The sequence below is a fragment of the Ovis aries genome, chromosome 13, assembly GCF_016772045.2.
Source record: "Ovis aries strain OAR_USU_Benz2616 breed Rambouillet chromosome 13, ARS-UI_Ramb_v3.0, whole genome shotgun sequence".
Lineage (NCBI taxonomy): Eukaryota > Metazoa > Chordata > Mammalia > Artiodactyla > Bovidae > Ovis > Ovis aries.
Window position 1 is genome coordinate 17,179,815 of NC_056066.1, and position 21,900 is coordinate 17,201,714.

General features: G+C 40.0%; 1 protein-coding gene across 14 annotated transcripts in view; it reads left to right on the top strand.

Annotated features, from left to right (window-relative positions):
• The window catches only part of ABI1 (abl interactor 1), an 86,063-nt gene that overhangs the window by 15,004 nt on the left and 49,159 nt on the right, over nt 1-21,900 (top strand). For all 14 annotated transcript variants that reach the window (XM_004014201.5, XM_004014204.5, XM_004014203.5 and 11 more), the window contains exon 2: nt 14,565-14,732. In XM_004014201.5, the coding sequence (XP_004014250.1) occupies nt 14,565-14,732 (168 nt within the window). The remainder of the gene's footprint in view (nt 1-14,564; nt 14,733-21,900) is intronic.

Consider the following 21,900-nt stretch of genomic DNA (forward strand, 5'->3'; position numbering starts at 1 on the left):
TAAAAGCTCCCTGGGGATGTCAGTATCCACTTCAGGTTGGAAATCACTGTTCCAGAGCAAGAGTGGTCAGTGTTTTCCCAGAGGGCCAGGTAATATCAGTATTTTAGGCATTGCAGGCCAAGGGATCTGTCACAACTCAGCTCTGTCACTGTAGTAAGAAAACCATAGATGCATGTAAATTAATAGGTGTGAAGGTGTTCTCATAAAACTTTGTTTGTGGAAGGTAAGTATTTGGCCTGAGGGTCATGGTTTGTTGAGCTCTGTTCCACAGCCTGAACTAGTTACACTGTTGATGCATCAGAACTGTGCTTGAGCTAACATACTGAGGTGAACGGATTTATTTTTTTCTCTTTCACTTTTTTCCCCCAATAAACTTTTTAAGAGCAAGTTTAGCTTCACAGCAACATTGAATGGAGGGCACAGAGATTTCCATATACTGTCTGCCCCTACAGCCTCCCATGTTATCAACATCAGTATCAAATTATCACGATGGTATATTTATTACAGTTGATGAACCCACCTGGACACATCGTTACCACCCAGAGTCTAGAGTTTGTTTACATAGTTTAGGGTTCACTCTTGGTGTTGTACATTCTTTTTTTTTTTCATTCTTCGGGTTTTGGCAAACGTAGAATGACATGCGCGCACCGTTATACTATAGTACGGGGTAGTTTCACTGCCTTGAAAATCTTTTGTTCTTCACTTACTCATCTCTCCCTCTTTCCTGACTCTTGGCAATAAATGATGTTTTTACCATCTCTTAAGGCTTACTTTGTAACAACTGTTATATAGGTGGAATCCTACAATTTGTAGCTTTTTCAGGTTGGCTTCTTTCACTTAATACTCATTTAGGGTCTCTCTGTGTCCTTTCATGGTTTGACAGCTCATTTTTTTTTTTTTTGTCTTTGAATAGTATTCCATTGTGTGGCTATACCGCAGTTTATCTGTTCACCCAATGAAGGACACCTGGGTTGCTTCTAGGTTTTGGCAGTTATAAATAAAAGCTGCTATAAACATTCGTGTACTGGTTTTTGTACATACCTGTGTTTTCACCTCTAGTGACTGTGCAGTTTTGCATTCACGTCATCAGTGAGTGAAAGTTTAGTTGCCCTGTATCCTCACTAGCATTTGGTGCTGCCCATATTCTGGATTTTGGCCATTCTGATAGATGTGTAGTGATAACTCATTTTGGTATGGATTCCCCTAAAGATGTGGAGCATCTTTCCCTATGTGTATTTGCCATCTGTGTCTCTTCTTTGATGACGTGTCTGTAAGGTCTTTGGTCCATTAACTTGAGTGTCCAAATCTCTCTCCAGATTTGGGGAGTCCTTTGCTATTATTTCTTTAAAAATACTTTATGCCCTCTTCTCCATCTCTTCTTCCTGTGGGACTCTAATAATTCACAGATTGTTTCTTTTAATCATATCCCCCAAATCATGTAGCCATTTTTCACTCTTTTTCATTCTTTTTTTTTCTCCAGTGTTTGAAGTTTCTGTCTCCTGTTTCACAGATTCTTTCTCCTACTTGATCCATGCTGCTGGTGATGGCCTGTTGCATTTTTTATTTCATTGACTGCATCTTTTAGCTACAGAACTTGTTTCTTTATTAGGATTTTTATCTCTTTGTTAAATTTTGTTCATGTGTTTACTGATTTCATTAAATGATCTTTCTGATTTCTTGTAGCTCATTGTGTTTCCTTGAAACACTGTTTTGAATTCTTTATTGGGTAAATCACAGAACTCTTTGTCCTTGGGATTGGTTACTGGAATATTGTGAGCCTTAGATGGTGTCCTTTTTTCGTGAATTTTCATATTCTTTGAATTCTTGTGTTGCTGTCTTCACACTTGAAGTAGAGCTGTCAGGCTCTTTCAGTCTTTACTAATTGACTGCAGGAGAGAAATACCTTGTCACGTCTGCTAGGAATTCCAAGGCTTTGATAGATCTTCTAAGGATATGCCTGCTGTAAATATCTTGCTCCTCCTTGTGACAGTTTTTAAGCTTGCTTGCATTCTTTTGATCCTGCAAAGTAACAGGCATCCTTTTTTGCTTTTCTGAGGGTGGTGCTTATGGCTCAAGTTTATGGTCTTTCCGAGGCCACAGGTTCAGTCTGCCTCTCTGTGCGTGCTCACTGATCTTTTGCGAAAGCTCACTCTGCCACTATCAGGAGCACTTTCTTGAGCCAGTTATGAGGTGGGGAAATGGAAGGCTGGGCACGCGGGACACTGTGGGCAAAGCATTCTCAGAAGCTTGTGGGTCGGGTTTCTTAGTGGAGTCTCTGACATGCTCAGTAGGATCCACATCCCTTTTGTTGTGTACCAGCCACTCACCACCTCCTAGAGGTGCTGTTCACACTTCAGAATTCTGGATGGGGCGAGAAAGAAATGGGCTTTGGCAGTGTGTCCCACAGCTGAGAAGCCACGGGCTCCCTCACCTGCTCTCATTTGACGTGGTGGAGAAGTCATTGGTTGAGAAGGGCTCTCTTGGCACTGAGCTGTGCTGCCTTGGAGGGATGTGTGAAGTGGGTGAAATCAGACTGTTCTTCTTACCCTTTCCAGTGCATCTTATCTCACGTTTCTTTTGCTCTAGTGGTGGGCTGGAACTTCTCCATGGGACTCCTGGACTTTCACAGAGGTTCTCTAATCTCTGAGTGATGGTCTAAATTAGTGTTCTCTAGGGGCTCCTGAACTGCAGCTGCAAGGAACTGGAGCTGGTTCACAGGTCAGTGCATGGTTGACGCCTGAGACTGATGTCTGTATTTGTATTACCTGATTACAAGTGGGTAAGAGTCCTCCTGTGCCCCTGACATCTGGTGCTGGTGTCAGAACCAAAGGTAACTGGGGCTGTAGCTGTGGCCTCTGGTATAGAGCCGGTTTTAAATCCAGCTGAGACCATGGGTACAAGTCTGTGTTAAAACAGCTCTCATTGATCTTGTACTACACCTGGGCTTTACAATTTGTTCTCTGGATCCCACAGTCCCTTTTGTCCAAGGATGGATGCAAAATTGTCGAAGGTAGATGTGATGAAGGACATCATAGTCAGCTGTCTGGCATCATCTTTGCATATATACTTCATAATCATTTTGTCGATATTCACAAAGTAACTTCCTCGGATTTTGATCTGTTGAATCTGTAGATCAAGGTGGGGAGAAGTGATGTCTTGATAGTATCAGGTCTTAAGCAAGACCATGGATTCTGTTTAGTTTTTTTTATTTCTTTCATCAGAGTTTTGTCATTTTCCTCATATAGATCTTGTACATATCTTGTTAGATGCCTTTCTTTTTAATATTATTGTATATCCTTAATTGGTATTTAGATTTCTAAATGGTTAACTTATTTGGTTTGTATTCAGTATGTGGTATTTTGTTAATAAGGTGTCCTTCTTTTATCTCTTTCTGTTTTATAACTGATGGATGGGAACAGAATATCCCTCTGTCCATGTCTCAGGCTTTTTTTTGGAATACTTGTAAAAGTGACTATTTTGGGGGAATAGCTATAATTAACAAAATTTAGCTGCTCTCAGTAAGACTTGTTAACTGATTCTTAATACCACTGTAATTCTTACACTTTTATATAATAGATGAACAAATTAGGGGGAAATATAGTTTGTCAGACTGTGTCATGCTCATTGTGATTTTTCGGTTTGGAAAATGTGGTCAGTGAATCAGGTCTAGGATGATTCTAGTGAATCAGTCTAGGATGGAGACGGCCAATACTGATTCTGTGAGGCTGTTTTGTGAGCTGGTGTGGGGAAATAGCCAGTCAGTGGTAGCACAAGTTACTTTTGTTGGCATTTATAGAACCTTGATTTTTGTTTGTCTGTTTGTTTTAAAGCGGGAGCGCTTTGTTTTCTCCACTCAGTTAATTAAGGGTGGTGCTGACTGTGGCGGTATTAACTGCCACTTTACCTCGTAGTTTGTGGAACGGTGCATTGTGTTCCAAAAGTAATTACTTCACAAAGTCACATTTATTTGAGTATGAATTAAAGAGATGAATGTGTTCCTGTATGAAGAATAACTTGGAAGAGTGTTAAATGTTTGTTTTTTTCTCCATTTATAGATCCCTTATGTAGAGCTTTAGTTGTTTCATTGGTAAAAAATGAACTATCTGGAGGAGCTATTTCTCCTCAACTATCTGGAGAAAACTTTCTCACTCTATTCCTTTTTCCCTTCCGGTTAATTAAAATTCACATGGTGTTCAAATCTTGGAGGAAACACTTCAGTGGATTCACTGACGTTTTTAAACTGTTCTTTGTTCACTCCTAGAATCATAGGCTGGGAGGCAGTGGTCTCCCTCTATGCCATTTCTTTTTTTCTTTTTATATTTATTTATTTTTTTTTGAAGGATAATTGCTTTACATATGCCATTTCTTTTAAAAAAGCAGGTACATAATCATTTTATAACTTGATTTTATTACTGAGTATTTTATATACCTTTTCTTGTGATGTATACTCCACAAGGTGTATACTTAATCTCCGGTTTCTTTGCTGCTTCACTCTGAGGCCACACTTACAGCCTCATGAGGAGTCCCAGTTAACTGAGGAAAAAACAACTTAGGTCTAGTTTACAAATGGTTCTACATGATATGCTGGTGCCAGCATGGACATCTGTAGCCCTATAACCACAGTCAGCCGTGACCCAGAGCGCAGTGATGAAGGGAAATTCCCTCTGTGGGCAGATCTTCTTGTTTTAATTGATGTGTAGTTGATTCACGATGTTGTGTTAGTTTCAGGTATATGGCAAAATGATTATATATGCATATGTATATTTTTTTCTTTCAGATTAGTTTCCATTATAGGTTATTAATTATTGCAAGATGCTGAATATAGTTCCCTGTGCTGTATGGTAAATCCTTGTTGCAGCTCACTGGTACATCTTTGAGCAGCGCACCTTATTCTCTCTGGAAAGAGAGATGGTTAGAGATGGGGACCCACTCAGTTCATGGCAGTAACTAATCGTTTGGCTAATTGATTATGGGCTTGGAAGGAACATAATTGGAAGTATGGGGAGTAGATATACAGACATACTTCCAAATGGACACAAAGTAATATTTGGGTTCATTGTGAATGCCCATCAAAGAGCAGCCTCAGCAGAGAAGGATCTTAATGATCAGGTGGACAGGATATCATGTCTGGATTTCAGCCTTTCCCCATCTACCTCAGTCCTTGCCCAAAGGGCTGATGAAAAAGACATCACAGTGGCAGGCATGGAGATGGTGTGTGTGCTCAGACACATCACAACTGGCCTGGAGCCCACTACTGCTGAATGACCACCTTGTTAATGGTAGAGTGGCCCCACTGTGACCCCCTAAGATGACACCATTCCTCTGGAGGGACCAGCCAGATACCTGGTGGCAGGTGGTTTGCGTTGGACTACTTCCATAACCAAGAGGACAACACTTTGTTCTCCTTGAAAAAGCTGCTTGCTCTGGGCATGTATTTGCTCTCCCTTCCTGCACTGTTTCTGCCCAAACTCCTTATTGACTTTCAGAATGCCTCAGTTATGTCTTGGTATTTTGTATCACATTGCTTCTGACCAGGCAGTTGATTTTACAGCAAGTGAAATGTGGCATTGGGCTCATGTTCACGGAAGCCCTGGTCTTACATATTCCCCATTACCTCAAAGCAGCTGAATGGATAAACAGTGGGATGTCCTTCTGAAGACTCTGTACCTGCTGGTGGCAGTTCTTTGCAGTGCTGATGTAATGTTCTCTGAGATGGGGTCTCGTCTCTGAATCAGTCACAGGTGTGTGGTGGGCTTTCTCCTGTAGCCAGCATTCATAGGTCTAGGGCTCAAGAGGTGGAAATAAAGTTAGCTTTTCTCACTTACCTCTAATGATCTGCTGGCAAAAATTTTTCTTTATCTTCAACTCTTGGGCGTGCCAGTGTAGAGTTCTGAGCTCAAAGAGGAATGCTTTTACTGGGAAGTGCAGCATTGGTTCTATTAAACTGGAAATTGAACACCTGGCCACTTTGCCTTCCTTGTGCCAGTAAACTAATGGGCAAAGCAGGAGATTATTGTATTGGTTATGGTTGATTGATCCCAACTGGTGATTGATCCTGACCGTCAGTGGAAATTGGGTTGCTACGACTTCCCTGGTGGCTTAGATGATAAAGCATCTGTCTACAATGCGGGAGACCTGGGTTCGATCCCTGGGTTGGGAAGATCCCCTGGAGAAGGAAATGGCAATCCACTCCAGTACTATTGCCTGGAAAATCTCATGGACAGAGGAGCCTGGTAGGCTGCACTCCATGGGGTTGCAAAGAGTTGGACACGACTGAGCGACTTCACTTCACTACACAGTTGGGGTGGAGAGGAGTATGTCTGGAATGCACAAGGACCCTGGAGTGCCTCTTAACCACTCCCGAGTCCTATACTATAAAAGTTAATGGAAAGCTAATGCAACACAATACAAATAGGGCTGCTGATGGTAAAGAAGGTTTGAGTCACTGGGCTTCCTTCCCCAGTGGCTCAGCAGGTAAAGAATCTGCCTATAATGCAGGAGACACAGGATGTCCCTGGGTCTCAAACATTCCCTGGAGAAGGGAATGGCAACCCACTCCCAATATTCTTGCCTGAAAAATTACATGAACAGAGGAGCCTGGCAGGCTGCAGTCCATGGGGTCGCAAAGATGCAGACACAACTTAGCAACTAAGCACAGACACATCAGGCAAGGAATAGTGACCGGATGAGATGATTGCAGAGGGCAAAGAAAATTGTGATGGATAGTGGGAGAAGAAAATTACGATAAACGCTAGCTGCTTTTGGTCACCTCATGACCAGTTATAGAATGAAAACTAGTAGTTAGGAATTGTTCTATATCTTTCTTAATATTTGTGTATATAGTAACCAATTCTTCCTCCCATTCTTCTGCATTACTGGTTAACCTTGTATTTCAGTATTTAAGTCACAAGATATCAAAGGGGAAGTACAACTCAATTAGGAAAGGAAAGAACTTTACTCGAAGAGAAGATAGACTTTATATTCTGTTTTGAGGAGATAGCATCTTTTCAGTTGTATAAGGGATGGTTGCATCATGTTACACTGGAGTATGATTTTGCTGTTGTTTTAATTCAGGAGTTGAATATGATGACAGAGGTGAGTGTGTACCATATTGACCGGGGGTGCCACGGTAGTTAGTACTGTATCAGTTTACCTAAGCTGAAGCTGGGTATGGCTAGAATTGGCCAAAAGAGAATTTGTGTAAGCAGCCCTCCCTAAACCTCTGAAGGTTTTTGTGGTGATATGCAATGAGAGACGTGGAGGTGTTGGTGAGGTCCAGCCAGACCTTGATCTCCTTTGCTCTGCGTCCAGCTCTTTTTTTCTGGTTGCTGATGGTTTGGTTAACAGATGCATCAGGCCCACTCACTTGGTGGGAGACCTGCAGCTTCCCAGATCTTCCCAGGAGTCTTTCCTTTGCAGCCACGTTTTTGTAGCTGAATGTATCAGATGTCTCAAATAGACTCTCGTTGATGACTCTCTGATCTTCCTACTTCCCTTTGGGACCTTCACAGCTTTCCTAGCTAGTCCTATAATTGTGTAAGGTAAAATTCTATAATTATTCTGTAACTCACAGTGGTTCTACTTCCCAGTTTGAATTCTAATTTGATGCATTTTCCTTGTTGGTAAATATCTAGATTACTTTTATTGACTGCATGGTATTCTAGTAATATTTTAAACACTAATCATTGGCCACTTAGGTTGTTTCTAGTTTTTTTGTTTTTTCTTAGGTTGTTTCTAGTTTTTTTGTTTTTTCTTTTTTGCTATTTTAAACAACGGTGTGGACATTGTTGAACATACAGTTTCTTGGCACTTTGCCTTTTATTTCTTTTGAGTAAGTTCCTAGAAGTGAAGAATATATACATTTTAAAGAACTGTGATACTTATTGTCTAGTTGCATCCTCCAGCAGAATATGAAAGTGTGTGTCCAAGCTGCACTCCTCATCATGGCTTTTTCAGTTTAATTCCTTTTAAGAAGAAATAAGATGATATGAGAAGATAATTAGTTAACATGGAAGGAGTTGATGGAAGGAACCCAGTGTCTTGGACTCCTATGGAACATATTCTGTCAATAATACATTTAACTAATTTTGTGTTTAAATGTAGTTGCTCTTTCTAAAATTGGGTTTTTGCAGGTTTTGCCTGTTTTTGATAAATATAATTCATTGACTGAGGCTATAATTAGGGTAAAACCTAAAATTTCAGAACTGAATTATCTAGTTATTGGAAGTGCCCTGGAGATATAAATTGACCTGTGAAGGTTTGAAAACATAATCTATGTTAGAATTGAATTTGGAATGTTATTGAATGAGGATACTGGCTGCCGTCTGTGGGGTCGCACAGAATCAGACACGACTGAAGCAACTTAGCAGCAGCAGCAGCAGCTGTTGATTGTTTTGTATTTGCTCTTCAGTTAAAGAGCATGCGCCACAACTCAGGTTCCTGTCCATCAGTGCTGTGTGACTCAGTAGCCAGCAGAGGTTTTCCCTGGATTCTGCTGGGAATGAAAGGATCATAGGCCTGTGAGCAGTTGCTTAAGTGGGAGGTGGTGGGGAGGAGCTGTGCTGGGGTTACAGTGACTAGGTTTCAACCTGAATTGTTCTGCAAAAAATTTATTCTTTTTGCTGGATATTTGCTGTAACCTGGTAGGGTTTCTTTTTATTTCCTTTTTACTTTTATTGGAGTGGAAATTGTGTTGGAGAAAATTAGATCCTTTCACTCTTAGCTGGGTATTGCGCGTGTGCATACTCTGAGCCCCGTGGCTCCAACCAGGATTTGGCCTGTGTGCGCCTCTCAGCCCTTACCACAAAGGGATTCTGGATTCCCTCTGGAAACTTCTCAAGCCAGACCTTTAAGTGGCCTTCAGCAAAATAGATGTTTTGTTTTGTGTATATATAACTCTTCCTTACAGGTATTGAAAATTGACATTTTAAATCCTTCTTAATTGACAGAAACCTTAACTTTATAGAGTATATTTTAGCAATTCTAAGAAACTTTCTCCTCACCCCTACATTTTAAAATTTCTGTTCTTGGGATGCATTTTACAATTAACATTGTCCTTAGAAAGCTATCAGCCAGGCAGCAGTTGTCATTGTTCCCACTTGTATGAATTTCGATAGTTTTACTGTTGGGATAACTGGATTATTGCAGCCTGTCATCAAACCATTTGAGGAAGGACTAGAGTCAAAACATTTAAAGACCATTTGAGGAAAGAAAAGAGTCTTGGGTTTTGTCTTTTTTTTTTTTTTTTTTTTGGTTACCCCCTTGTAAGATAGCACCAGCATCAAAGTTTGCAGAATTGGTGTCAGGAGTTTGGAAGAAAATCGTGGAAATAAAGATGGAGTCTTATTTTGAAAGATGTATAGCTTATAGTGGGAAGTTTATAGCATCACCTGTTCTTCTAGCCATTGTGCTTAATCTGAATCTAATCATGAGGAAACAGTCAGACAAATGCAGATTGTAGGACTTGCTATGAGACAGCCGACCTGGAATTTTAAAACTAAGTCTGTGTTTTGAAAGAAAAAAAGGTCAGGGTTGAAGGGGATGTTCTAGGTTTATTAACTGAATAGACATGACTGTCAAGAGTTGTGAGCTGTGTTTTGTTGGATCTTGAATCATACAAAATAAAAGATATAAAGGGTTTCTTTTGGAAGTTGGATAAATCTGAAAATGAATCTGTAGCTGGTATTACTGTATGATTAAGAGTGGCCTTCCTTGGTGGCTCAGACGGTAAAGAGTATGTCTACAATGTGGGAGACCCGGGTTCGATCCCTGGGTTGAGAAGATCCCCTGGAGAAGGAAATGGCAATCCACTCCAGTACTATTGCCTGGAAAATCCCACGGACAGAGGAGCCTGATAGGGTACAGTCCATGGGGTCGCAAAGAGTCGGACATGACTGAGCAACTTCACGTCACTAAGAGTGACATATAAAGCTCACCATCTAAATAAATCCCAAAGAGCATTTTCTGTTAAGTATAAAATAAAATTTCTTCATAAGAAAGCATTCTGACATAATGGAGTTGGCCGGTTTTTCCCTGAGTGATACATAAAAACGTTGCATCTGACATAGCTGTTTCATTGGAGTCATTGAAATATGGTGTGTTTTGGTAGATGTGGGTAATTTTTTAATGAATTACCATGAAATAGCTTCCATTCTATTAATATAATTGGAAAAACCTTATTTAAATATTTGAAATATTCTGTGGGAAAAATAACTTACTTTGGAAAAGTTTCTGGCAAGTTTGGATTAGAGTTATGCTGAAAGTTGTTAAAAAGATACGATGTGGTGTCATTTCTACAAAGAGTGGAAGGAAAAGTAAAGACAGAAGCAAGATGGAGAAACTGTTTAAAAAAATGCGTAAGACCCCTGTTTTGTTACCTAAGCAGGATCATTAAACCACTTGCAGTTAAAAGTACAAGCCGCTCAGTCATGTCAAGTCTTTGCGACCCCACGGACTATACACATACAGTGCATGGAATTCTCCAGACCAGGATACTGAAGTGGGTCGCCTTTCCCTTCTTCAGGGGATCTTCCCAACCCAGGGATCGAACCCAGGTCTCCCACATTGCAGGTGGATTCTTTACCAACTGAGCCACAAGGGAAGCCTTATGTCTTGCAGTTAAGACATGGAGAGAGATTGTTCCTCAGAGCAAGCATAATTTTCTGAACTTCCTGTCAGAGTTTAGGGAAGGGTTCAGGTGAGTGAGAAAAAGAGCACCGTAATTTAACTTCAGCTGTTTTCTGAAATGTTTTTAGGCAGGCTAGTACTACAGGACATGTGCCAGGTCTTTTCAGTAGTCGGGCCCTAACTTAGAAATGATGTTCTTAACGTTAGCTTAGAGGTTAATGTTTGGAAATAATGCCACCTCCTGTTTGGTTATTTAGAGGAAGTTGGATTTGAATCTGCATACGTTGATGTCCTGATTAAAATCAGGGTCTTAATATTAGAGGAATTAAAAGGAGAACAGTCAGCTAACAGTTACTGCCATTATTGTGTAGCTGTTGAAAATTATTTTTTTGAAAAAGAATAGTAATAGAATAATAGCACATGGGGAAATGCTCATCATACATTTTTAAATGAAAACAGTGTTTTACATTCTTGTAACATAAACACATGTACTTGAGAGACTTGAAGAACTTACACTAAAATGTTAGTAAGGCCCATTTCCATGATGATGCATTAATTTTGTAAATTTCTCTCTCTGTTTAAAAAAAGGCAAAAATAAAACCATGTAATTTGTTTTCACCCAGAATGTATTACTTTTTAAGCATACTTATGGTGAGGATGTTCTTGTCTCTTTTGGGCTTCAAGTACCTAGCTGTAATAGAGGGAGAGAGGCTTTTCTTCTGGTCATAGGTGGAAGCTGAGAACGAGGACGAGGAGGTGGGGTCAAAGATAAATGTATGGGTATGAGAGAGATTGCTTATAGCATCATCATTTCCATTTTAAACAGTGAAAAACAAGAGCTTGCTTTGCCTGTTTAGTCACCTTGAGGGGCAGGAAAAGGATGTAATAGGAGTAGGTACTGCTTGAAAAGGTTCTTTCCTCCAGCAAGCAGATCTTAACTCAGTAAAACTTGGTGTCCACAGGTGGATACAGGAGGAAGAAGACAGTTTTATATATGGGCTGTTGAGAAAATTCAGTTATCTAAGGAATTTCCTGTTAAGTTCTTGGCCTACACTATTTATTTTGAGTTTAGCTGTTTTAAATAATTAACTTTTCTTTTAAAGCCATATGTTTATTTCCATTTTAAGCAAACTTCATCAGTGGCATACGACAGGGATGGCAGATTGGTTACAATCACATGTCAGCTCCTGGAGTGATTAGTTAAGAGCGTTTAGACTTTTGGAGGAAGGCTGTTGTAATTGATTAACGATGTCTGTTTTAGCTCTGTGAGAAGTCTTCTGATTTATAATCCATTTTGTGTGATCCTTCGGACATATTAAGGCTGCTTGGTTGTTAATACAGCAAAAGTATCAAAGAATGAGGGAGACCAACTATTGAACACTAAACTTAAGTGAAATAGTGAAAACAGTAATTCTTGTGCAGACTTAACTTTTAAATCCATGGTTTAAATAGGAAATTAACTGTGACTAGAACTGTACTCTCTCCAGTAAGGCCACAATCCATACATGACAGTTGAGCTCTTTAAAATGTGGCTAGTTTGAGAATATGAATTTTAAAATTTTATTTAATTTTAATTATTTTAAATTAAAAAATGGAAACAGTGTACAATGGTTTCTGTTAAGTACAACTTAATTTTTTTGATTCAGTTCAGTTGCTCAGTCGTGTCCAACTCTCTGCAGCACGCCAGGCCTCCCTGTCCATCACCAACTCCCGGAGCTTGCTCAAATTCATGTCCATCCAGTCGGTGATGCCATTATACCAATTTTTTTGGTAGGGCTGCATTTTACTTTTAACCATTGCATCCGAACATGAGTGGGAGGCTTTTATGTCTAGGCCTGGAAGTGGCACCTGTATCTGCTGTTGACAGTACTTAGTTAACACATGCATCACTTCACGTGTATTTCCCCGCCCCACCCCTTGCTGAGGACATGTCAGGTCTGTCCTTTTAGCACATTTCAATTTTACAGTACAGTGTTATCAACTACAGTCACCATTTAGGCTTTTTTTTGTTGGATATTGATATATAAAATGTGATACAATAAAAATTAAGTTCAGATTAATGTTTTCAGCTTAAATGCAGAACTACAGGCCTTTTCTTGTTACATCAGAATGTTTTTTGAATTATGCCCCAAATCTCAGCTCTCAATGACCTAAACATATTTAATGGCTTGCTTTAATCCACACCACCACCACACAAACAGCAGTTTCTGGGTAATAATTCCAAAACTACCATCAGCAATAAAGTGACTGAAAACAGATTCAGTATTTTTCTTTCCTCTTTTAATTGTTTTTGTCCTAAGGATAAACCCCATTAGAAATGTACAATCAAACTACTGTGCTTTGAAGCCACTTGTAGGATATTTCCTCTCTGGTTAAGCCACTAATTGGATGCTCATTTGATTAATTTGACATTTAATTTTGGGAAATTCCTTTTTTAAATTTAATTTTGTTTTATAATTGTGTAAATTGTATGCATAGTTGCAAAAAGCAGATCTGAAAACCAGATATGTTTAAAGAATCTTATCCATATTCTTGCCAACCTATTGACCCTTGGCCGCATATGCAATTATTTGTTAAAGATGTTATATTTTATCGTTTTTTCTTAAAAAGTAAAGGAATATGTTTTTGTATCTTTTCTCATTCCATAAGTGGTAGCATTCTATAAACATTTTTTTTTTCACCTTAGCAGTATTCTGGAGTTTGGGTGTGGTGGTAGTAACAGTATCTCTCAACATGACTTCTTACTGCAGTGTAGTACCCTGATGTTTGGAGAGCCCATAATTTATTTGACCAATCCCCCATCAGTGGTTGTATTGGTTGTTTCTAGTCTTTTCCTATTGCAAATAGTGCTGTAATGAATAATTACATATATATTTTTGCCAGTGATTCTTTGAGATTCCTAAAAGTGAGATTGCTGGGACAAAAAATAAGCCTGTGTGTAATTTTGCTGGATATCACCAGCAGAGAGTGTTATCAGAGTCTTTCCCTGCAACTTTGCACAGTACCTTGTCCTGCTTTTACATTTTTGCTGGGTGGATAGATGAGAAATATTCTCATATTACTTTGCATCTGCATTTCTTTTCTATGATGAGCAAGGTTGAATGTTATTAAACATGGTTAAGAGTGGTTGCATTGCCTTTTTTTTTTTTTTTTTTTTTGAACTGTTAGATCTGTTTCATTTTTTTCTATCCTTGGCCTTTTCGTTTTTAGATTCTATATTAATTGTAATATAAGTTGCTGGCTACCCTGCTTGCTCCCCACTCATCCCCTCCCTCACTCTCCTAGAGTTTATCACTTGTCTTTGAATTGTTCTCTGAACTTAGCTTTGAACTTGATCTCTAAACATTTCTTACTGTCTGACTGTGCACTGGAGTTTGGGGAAAACGGATGGGTAAAGGATAGGGTCATAAGATTATAGTAGTTTTTGTGGAGATGAGAAGCTTGGTTCTAATGGTTAACAGTGGTTTGGATTTCTGATGTTCATTGATGTAAACAGGATTGTAAGCTAGAATGGATTTAGTCCATATCATTGTACTAGAGGATGTTGTGATTTTTGTTGTTGTTGTTAAGTTACCGTTTGTTAAGTAGAGCCCTGGGGTGTCATGGATGGTGAGCTCAAAGTTCAACAAAGGACTGTAAGGGAAAGTGAAATGGAGAAATTTATCACTCACAGGTCCTGGAGGAGGTTCATAGCTTGCCTTGAGGGGACCCATGGGGAGGTCAGGGCAGGCAGAGAGTAAGCCAGCAGGACTTGAGGCACCTGCCTTTATTAGGGACAGAGGAGTGCTTTGTGGTTCATCAAACTGGTCTGCTAAATTCTTTGATTCAGTTGGGCTTTTCTATTAAAAAAATATAATTCTAATGCTGCCTTTCTATAGAACAGATGTTTAATGAATGGTAACCAAAATAAATATTGGGCTTTTTTGTTCTTATTTCAGGCTACAGACAAGAGAAAAGCTTTAGAAGAGACCAAAGCCTATACAACCCAATCCCTAGCTAGCGTCGCTTATCAAATAAATGCATTGGCTAACAATGTGCTCCAACTGCTGGACATCCAAGCCTCTCAGCTCCGGAGAATGGAGTCTTCCATCAATCATATCTCACAGGTAACAGCTTGTAAAAAACTTTAAATTCACATTTAATTAACTAGCAGCATGGTAGGTAGCCTGGAAATATGGATTCCTTACCTATCTTCTTACTGACTAGTCATTATCACTTTCAACTTTAGCTTTGAGTTCAGTAAGACTATTCTGTGTGTGCATGTGCGTGTGTGTGTGGTAAAATACACACCCCAGTGATTACTGGTCTGGCTTTGTGTTAGTATAATGCCGACCTTACCAAATAACACTGGACAGTGTTCCCTCCTTTTCAGTTTTAAGCAAAGTGTGTGTAGAATTGACTTTCATCTATTAAATTGATTTTCATTCTGGTCTTAATTATTTCTTTCTTTGTCCTTACCCATTTACCCTAAATGCTACATTTACTAGGTATGCTTTTTTACTGTAGTAAGGGAGTTTTTGAAAGGCAGTAGATTGTATTGTTATTTAATTAAAAAAATTCTAGAACTTAGTACTAAACCTGTCATAGTCTAAGCATTCAGTAAGTGTTTGTTAAAATTTCTCTTTAGGAAGGATTGGTCTGTATACTATTCGGTACAATACCTGGAAATAGTTAATAAACATTTGAATAGAGAAATAAGTCCCTTGATTATGTCTTTTGGGTGGCATTGAAGGAGTGATGTGTAAGTTGGGGTTTGATGGGAGTCTGTGTATTTGATCATACGGACATGGAGTACAGATGCATTCCGGTCTGAGATAATGCTCTTAGACAAAGTCATGATGACTTGTTCAGGGTGACTAGGATGTCTGTTTGTTTAGAATGAGGAATGTACCTGGAGCTTAGTTTTGAAAGATAAATCTGAAGTTCTAAGTTACAATTCATTTCTCTCTGATTTGTTTTCATTGATGAAGCTGAATAATGGCTTGCATTATGTTAGTGGAGTGGCTGTATCCTTTTGCTGCTTCTCTTATCTGCTTGGTGGGAAATATACAACTCCTGAATCAGAGCAGCATGCTGAGCAGAAAAAAAGAGTATCCATCTTCCCTCACCATTGTCAGATGGCAGACTGATGTGATTCAGCCCTGAAGCGAGGATGGGAGTATCCTTCGAAAACTGAAGACTCTGTTCTTTACTTTCAAGGCAGACAGCAGGCTATCCTGCCTCTGTTCAATATGCTTTTTGGAGAAATGAATCACCCAAACCCACATTCTGCCTCAGATAATCTATTTGGGGTGTTGAGGAGGCAAACCTCCAAACCCCTCCCTACTAATAACAAAGTTTGGGCTAAACCATATTTTTGTTGTTGTTTAGTCACTGAGTTGTATCCAACTCTTTTTGACCCCATGGATTTTAGCCCACCAGACTCCTCTGTCCCTGGAATTCTCCAGACAGAAATATGGAGTGGGTTACCATTTCCTTCATCAGGAAATCTTCCCAACCTGGGGATTGAATCTGAGCCTCGTGTATTGGCAGGTGGATTCTTTCCCAGCCATCAGGAAGCCCAAACCATATTTTAGTTCTGTCCTGATTAATAGTAATAACTGAAGACTGCCGTCATCTAACTTAGAATAAAGGCTATGTTTTTCTAAAAAGAGGCTGGAGCCTTCCTTTTTCTGGTCTGATAATAAGAGGTTAGTTTGGGAGTCTCTTTGCAGGTCTTCTGACCTTTTGGTTTTCTGTAAGCTGTGCCTCAGGCTACAGCTTGAACCTCCTAGTCAATTGCTGAGTCTTTACAGTTGCCAGTCTTGTTTCAAAGCCTGGAAATGGTCTTTTGCTTCCTATGGTTTTAAACCTCAGATGTCTTAGTGTGGTATAAAAGGCCCTTTGGTCTGGTCTCTTCCAACTCGCATCACATTCCTGCCATGCTCAACTTGTTGAAGTCTTCTAAACATAGCATGCAATTTTGTGCCTCTTTTCTGTAATCTGTTTGTCTTACTTGGCATTAACTTTGTTCTGACTCTGTTCTGCTTAACATAAGCACCATCTGAAGTCTTCACTGATTAGCTCAGGGTAGATACTGCTGCTCTCTTTGTGCTATGCCCTCTTACTCATTCCCCCTGGTATCAGTGACTTGAGGTCCATGTCTGTCTCCCCCTCCTCTCTTTAAAGGTGAAAAGCATCCTGTGTAAGTACCGTGTGCTGATTGTGCCCCAGGAGTTGTTCATCTTTTTATCCTCAGTACATAGTTAACTGGCATGTAAGAGATGATTTTAAAAGTATTTTTTGAATGAGACAGTGTGGTATAGTCTGCTTTGAACTAATAAAGATCTCAGTTTGAATAAAATAGTTATGCCTGCATGTGATCTGTTCAAATTACCTAACTTTTTCGTGTTTACTTTTGTCATATGCAGAGGTGGCCCAATAGTGCTGATCTTAAAGGGTGAAATAAGGAATTGCATGTAAAGAATTTAGCCTAATACCTGGCTATAAAATGTTGGCATTATTAGTCATGGCTAACCCTCTGTTCTCTTCCCTTTAGCATTTGGCTTCTCTTGCATTAGCCCTCTAATCAACATTCAGCATTTTCCCTCCATCTTATAAAAAAGCTTTCCTTACCATAACTTTTGAGAGACTATCTTTTCTCTCTTGACAGTTCACAGACCTAAGTTCTTGAATCTGTCATCTTGTGGCAGTTTTCTTCCTCGAAACATATATACGTGTCAGTCCATTGTGGTTTGATTTTGTCTCCTATCCTTGGATGATGCTTTTGCAAAAAGGAACAGTGATATTTTTGTTCTAAATCTAGAAATACTTTTTCCCACCTCTTCCTTGTTGCTTTTATTTGTGGCATGTGGCAAATTTGCGATTGTGTCTTGTGTGTTTACCTGTTTAATGCCTGTTTCTTCTCTTAGAGGTATATTTAATGATGAAGAAACCTCATTTGTTGGGTTCATCGCTGTGTCTTGTCCCCAGTGTCTCCCTTAGAGTCTGACAAGGAGTAGATCCTCGAAACTTTAAGTTACCCTGTGGCACTTTTAAAAATCCAGTCTTTTGTGAATGAGGACTATTTGTGAAATAGAGGAGAACAATAGAGTGGAAAGGCTAGATATCTCTTGAAGAAAATCAGAGATACCAAGGGAACATTTCATACAAAGGCGGGCACAGTAAAGGACAGAAATGGTATGGACCTAACAGAAGCAGAAGATATTAAGAAGAGGTGGCAAGAATACACAGAAAAACTATCCTGAAAAGATCTTCACAACCCAGATAACCACGATGGTGTGATCACTCATCTAGAGCCAGACATCCTGGAATGTGAAGTCAAGTGGGCCTTAGGAAGCATCACTATGACCAAAGCTAGTGGAGGTGAGGGAATTCCAGTTGAGCTATTTCAAATCCTAAAAGATGATGCTGTGAAAGTGCTGCACTCAATTATGCCAGCAAATTTGGAAAATGCAGCTGTGGCCACAGGACTGGAAAAGGTCAGTTTTCATTCCAATCCCAAAGAGAGGCAATGCCAAAGAATGCTCAAACTACCACACAGTTGCATTCATTTCACACTCTAGTGAAGTAATATTCAAAAGTCTCCAAGCCAGGCTTCAACAGTACATAAACCATGAACTTCCAGATGTTCAAGCTGGATTTAGAAAAGGCAGAGGAACCAGAGATCAAATTGCCAACATCCATTGGATCATTGAAAAAGCAAGAGAGTTCCAGGAAAACATCTACTTCTGCTTTATTGACTACGCTAGAGCGTTTGACTGTGTGGATCACAACAAACTGGAAAATTCTGAAAGAGATGGGAATACCAGACCTCCTGATCTGCCTCTTGAGAAATCTGTATGCAGGTCAAGAAGCAGCAGTGGAATAACAGACTGGTTCCAAATAGGAAAAGGAGTACATCAGGGCTGTATATTGTCACCATGCTTATTTAACTTATATGCAGAGTACATCATAAGAAACGCTGGGCTGGATAAAGCACAAGCTTGGATCAAGATTGCCGGGAGGAATATCAGTAACCTCAGATATGCAGATGACACCACCCTTATGGCAGAAAGAGAAGAACTAAAGAGCCTCTTGATGAAAGTGAAAGTGGAAGGTGAAAAAGTTGGCTAACATTCAGAAAACTAAGATCATGGCATCTGGTCCCATCACTTCATGGCAAATAGATGGGGAAATAGTGTCAGACTTTATTTTTGGGGGCTCCAAAATCACTGCAGATGGTGACTGCAGCCATGAAATTAAGAGATGCTTACTCCTTGGAAGAAAAGTTATGACCAACCTAGACAGCATATTAAAAAGCAGAGACACTACTTTGCCAACAAAGGTCTGTATAATCAAGCTATGATTTTTTCCAGTAGTCATGTATGGATGTGAGAGTTGGACTATAAAGAAAGCTGAGCACTGAAGAATTGATGCTTTTGAACGGTGGTGTTGGAGAAGACTCTTGAGAGTCCCTTGGACTGCAAGGAGATCCAACCAGTCCATCCTAAAGGAAATTAGTCTGAATATTCATTGGAAGGACTGATACTGACGCTGAAACTCCCAATACTTTGGCCACCTGATGCGAAGAACTGACTTATTGGAAAAGACCCTGATGCTGGGAAAGATTGAAGGCAGGAGGAGAAGGGGACAACAGAGGATGAGATGGTTGGATGGCACCACCGACATGATGATCATGAATTTGAGTAAACTCCAGGAGTTGGTGGTGGACAGGGAGGCCTGGTATGCTGCAGGCCATGGGGTTGCAGAGTCAGACATGACTGAGTGACTGAACTGAACTAACCACTGTTGTGTTTAGAAAGTTCTCCATTTCAAAGGAAAATGAACATACCTTAGTGTAAATTTTGAATTATCATTTATTTGATGCAGAATCTTAAATATAGTACTCATTGTGATCACCAAATATATTTTTGCCCGCTTGTTCCCTGAGAAAGTCCAAGTATGAAGAATTAAGAGGATGAAATGGATTAGGTCCTTTAATTAGATATTATCAGTGTCTGCGTTTATCTCCACACTTGGACTCTGTGTTGCAGTTCTTGTGAAATAGCCAGGCAGGAGCCGGTCAATAAGTAAGAGTGAGAATTGACTTTTACCATTAAGAGGAAAATCTCTTTGCCTATTACTTTCATTAAAAACGCACCCATACCTCTATCAAATGATATCATGTCAGTTCTTACACTTTGCCTGCAGGACAAAGGCTGGATGGTTGATGGTATCAACATAAGCTCAGTCTTGTCTCCCCTTGCCTCTCTAGCTTCATTCTGTCTCTCCCTCCCCTCCCTACTTTTGGCTTCACACCTCCTCATTCACATAGTGCTTTAGCAGTGTGCCTTTGTTGTGGCCAGTCCCTTTGCTTGAAATGGGTACCTACTCGATTTGCTCTGCCTAACTCCTGGTCACTCTTCAACTTCAGTTTAATTGCCTTGGCCTCGTGGAAAGCATTTCATTGGTTCCAGAAGAGTAGATTTGATCTTTCCTAGTAACTTCTGTCGGAGAAGGCAATGGCACCCCACTCCAGTACTCTTGCCTGGAGAATCCCATGGACGGAGGAGCTTAGTGGGCTGCAGTCCATGGGGTCGCTAAGAGTCGGACACGACTGAGCGACTTCACTTTTACTTTTCACTTTCATGTGTTGGAGAAGGAAATGGCAACCCACTCCAGTGTTCTTGCCTGGAGAATCCCAGGGACGGGGGAGCCTGGTGGGCTGCCGTCTCTGGGGTCGCACACAGTCGGACACGACTGAAGTGACTTAGCAGCAGCAGCAGTACTTCTGTGCCTGCTGCTATATGACAGGTAACTTCTGTTTGATCTTCCTTGATTTTTCCCTCCCCTTTGGTCTTTGTCCTGGGAGGCTTACCATATGGATTATGTCCATGGGCATCTGCGACTTCTGGCTTCAGAGAGAGTGCAGCCAGTGTGGACGTGGGCAGGTCAGTAGCAGTGAGGAAGGAAAGCTCAGAACATTTATTAACCTGGTTTCTTCCCAGTGGACTGGCTGTCTCCAGGACAAGTCCGTGTTCCTCACAAGGTGACCCTGTCTGGGTGACTTCTTCCTCCTCATTCTGGTGATCCTTCTGCCCTTGTCCTTTTGGATTTAGGATTTTAGCTCCTTCTGCTGAGAACATTGGCTCCTGTACCTACTTCTGTTCCCCATCCCTTCCCATTCCTTTGTGTTTAGTCCCTCTGTTATAAGTGGTCTTTGAATTTTTCTAATTGAAATATTTCACCAGTTTCTGATTGGAAGTCTGGCTAATGCAGCCCAGCTTGTTATGTCTCATACTGGGCCCATCTCTTTTCTCCTGTTTTTGCCTTTGCTCTCACTTAGGGAAGCAGGAGGCTCAGCTGATGAAGTTCTAGAGCACTCTGTTTACACTTTAGCGAGGTTAGTGCTGCTTTTGTTTATATTACATATTGAGGTTCTGTGTAAGCGTTGACTTGAAATTAGGACAAACAGTAAAAACGGTTTGGAGGTTAATGACTGGACTGCAAGAATAAAAATCTTAAAATCTTTTTAATAGCATTTAAGGTTCTTTAAGAGGCCTGGCACCTGCCTTTATTTTTGGCTTTATTTCTTATTACTAGCCCATCTAGGATTTTTAAGTTCTAGGGATAAAAGTCTCTCTGCATACATGACTCATATTGTTACAGGCGTGTTTCATGTGGTCATGTCCCTTCCACTCATCATTGAGGTCTTACCCTGAATTTTATTGAAGGGTGATTTTCCCTAATGCCCCTTTCTGCCCTGTCTCCTACCTGTGCACATATTATTAGAATTGTCTGCTGATTGTTTTTACAGCATCCTATAGTTCCCTTTCAAAGCATTTATTATTAGAATTACCTAGTTAATTTGTCCTGTTCCTTTGCCTTCCATGGGGTTCTGCTGTGATCATCCCAGTGCCTAGCATGCATGCATCCGTTAATTTCAACAAATAAAAGGGAAGGAAATTATAGTGAAAGGTCACAGAGTCTCTTTAGAGAAGCTCAATGCAAGAGACTTCAGAGTTATTGGAATTTGTTACAGTTTTGAATGGGGCCTGTCCCCTTTTAATTTCAATTGATGGGGAAAAAAATCATTGTATCCTTATCTTAGAGAAATTTTTCTTGGTTGTGTTCCTTCATAGGTTAATGGAACATTGATTGCTAAATACCTCTGAGTCAGTGAACTTAAAAAAAAAAATCTTGCTCTCATTTTTGTGAGTAAGTAGTAAAGTTGACTTCAAATATTTTTTTTGGAGGGGAAGGAACGACAATTTTAAACTCACAGAAAATTGC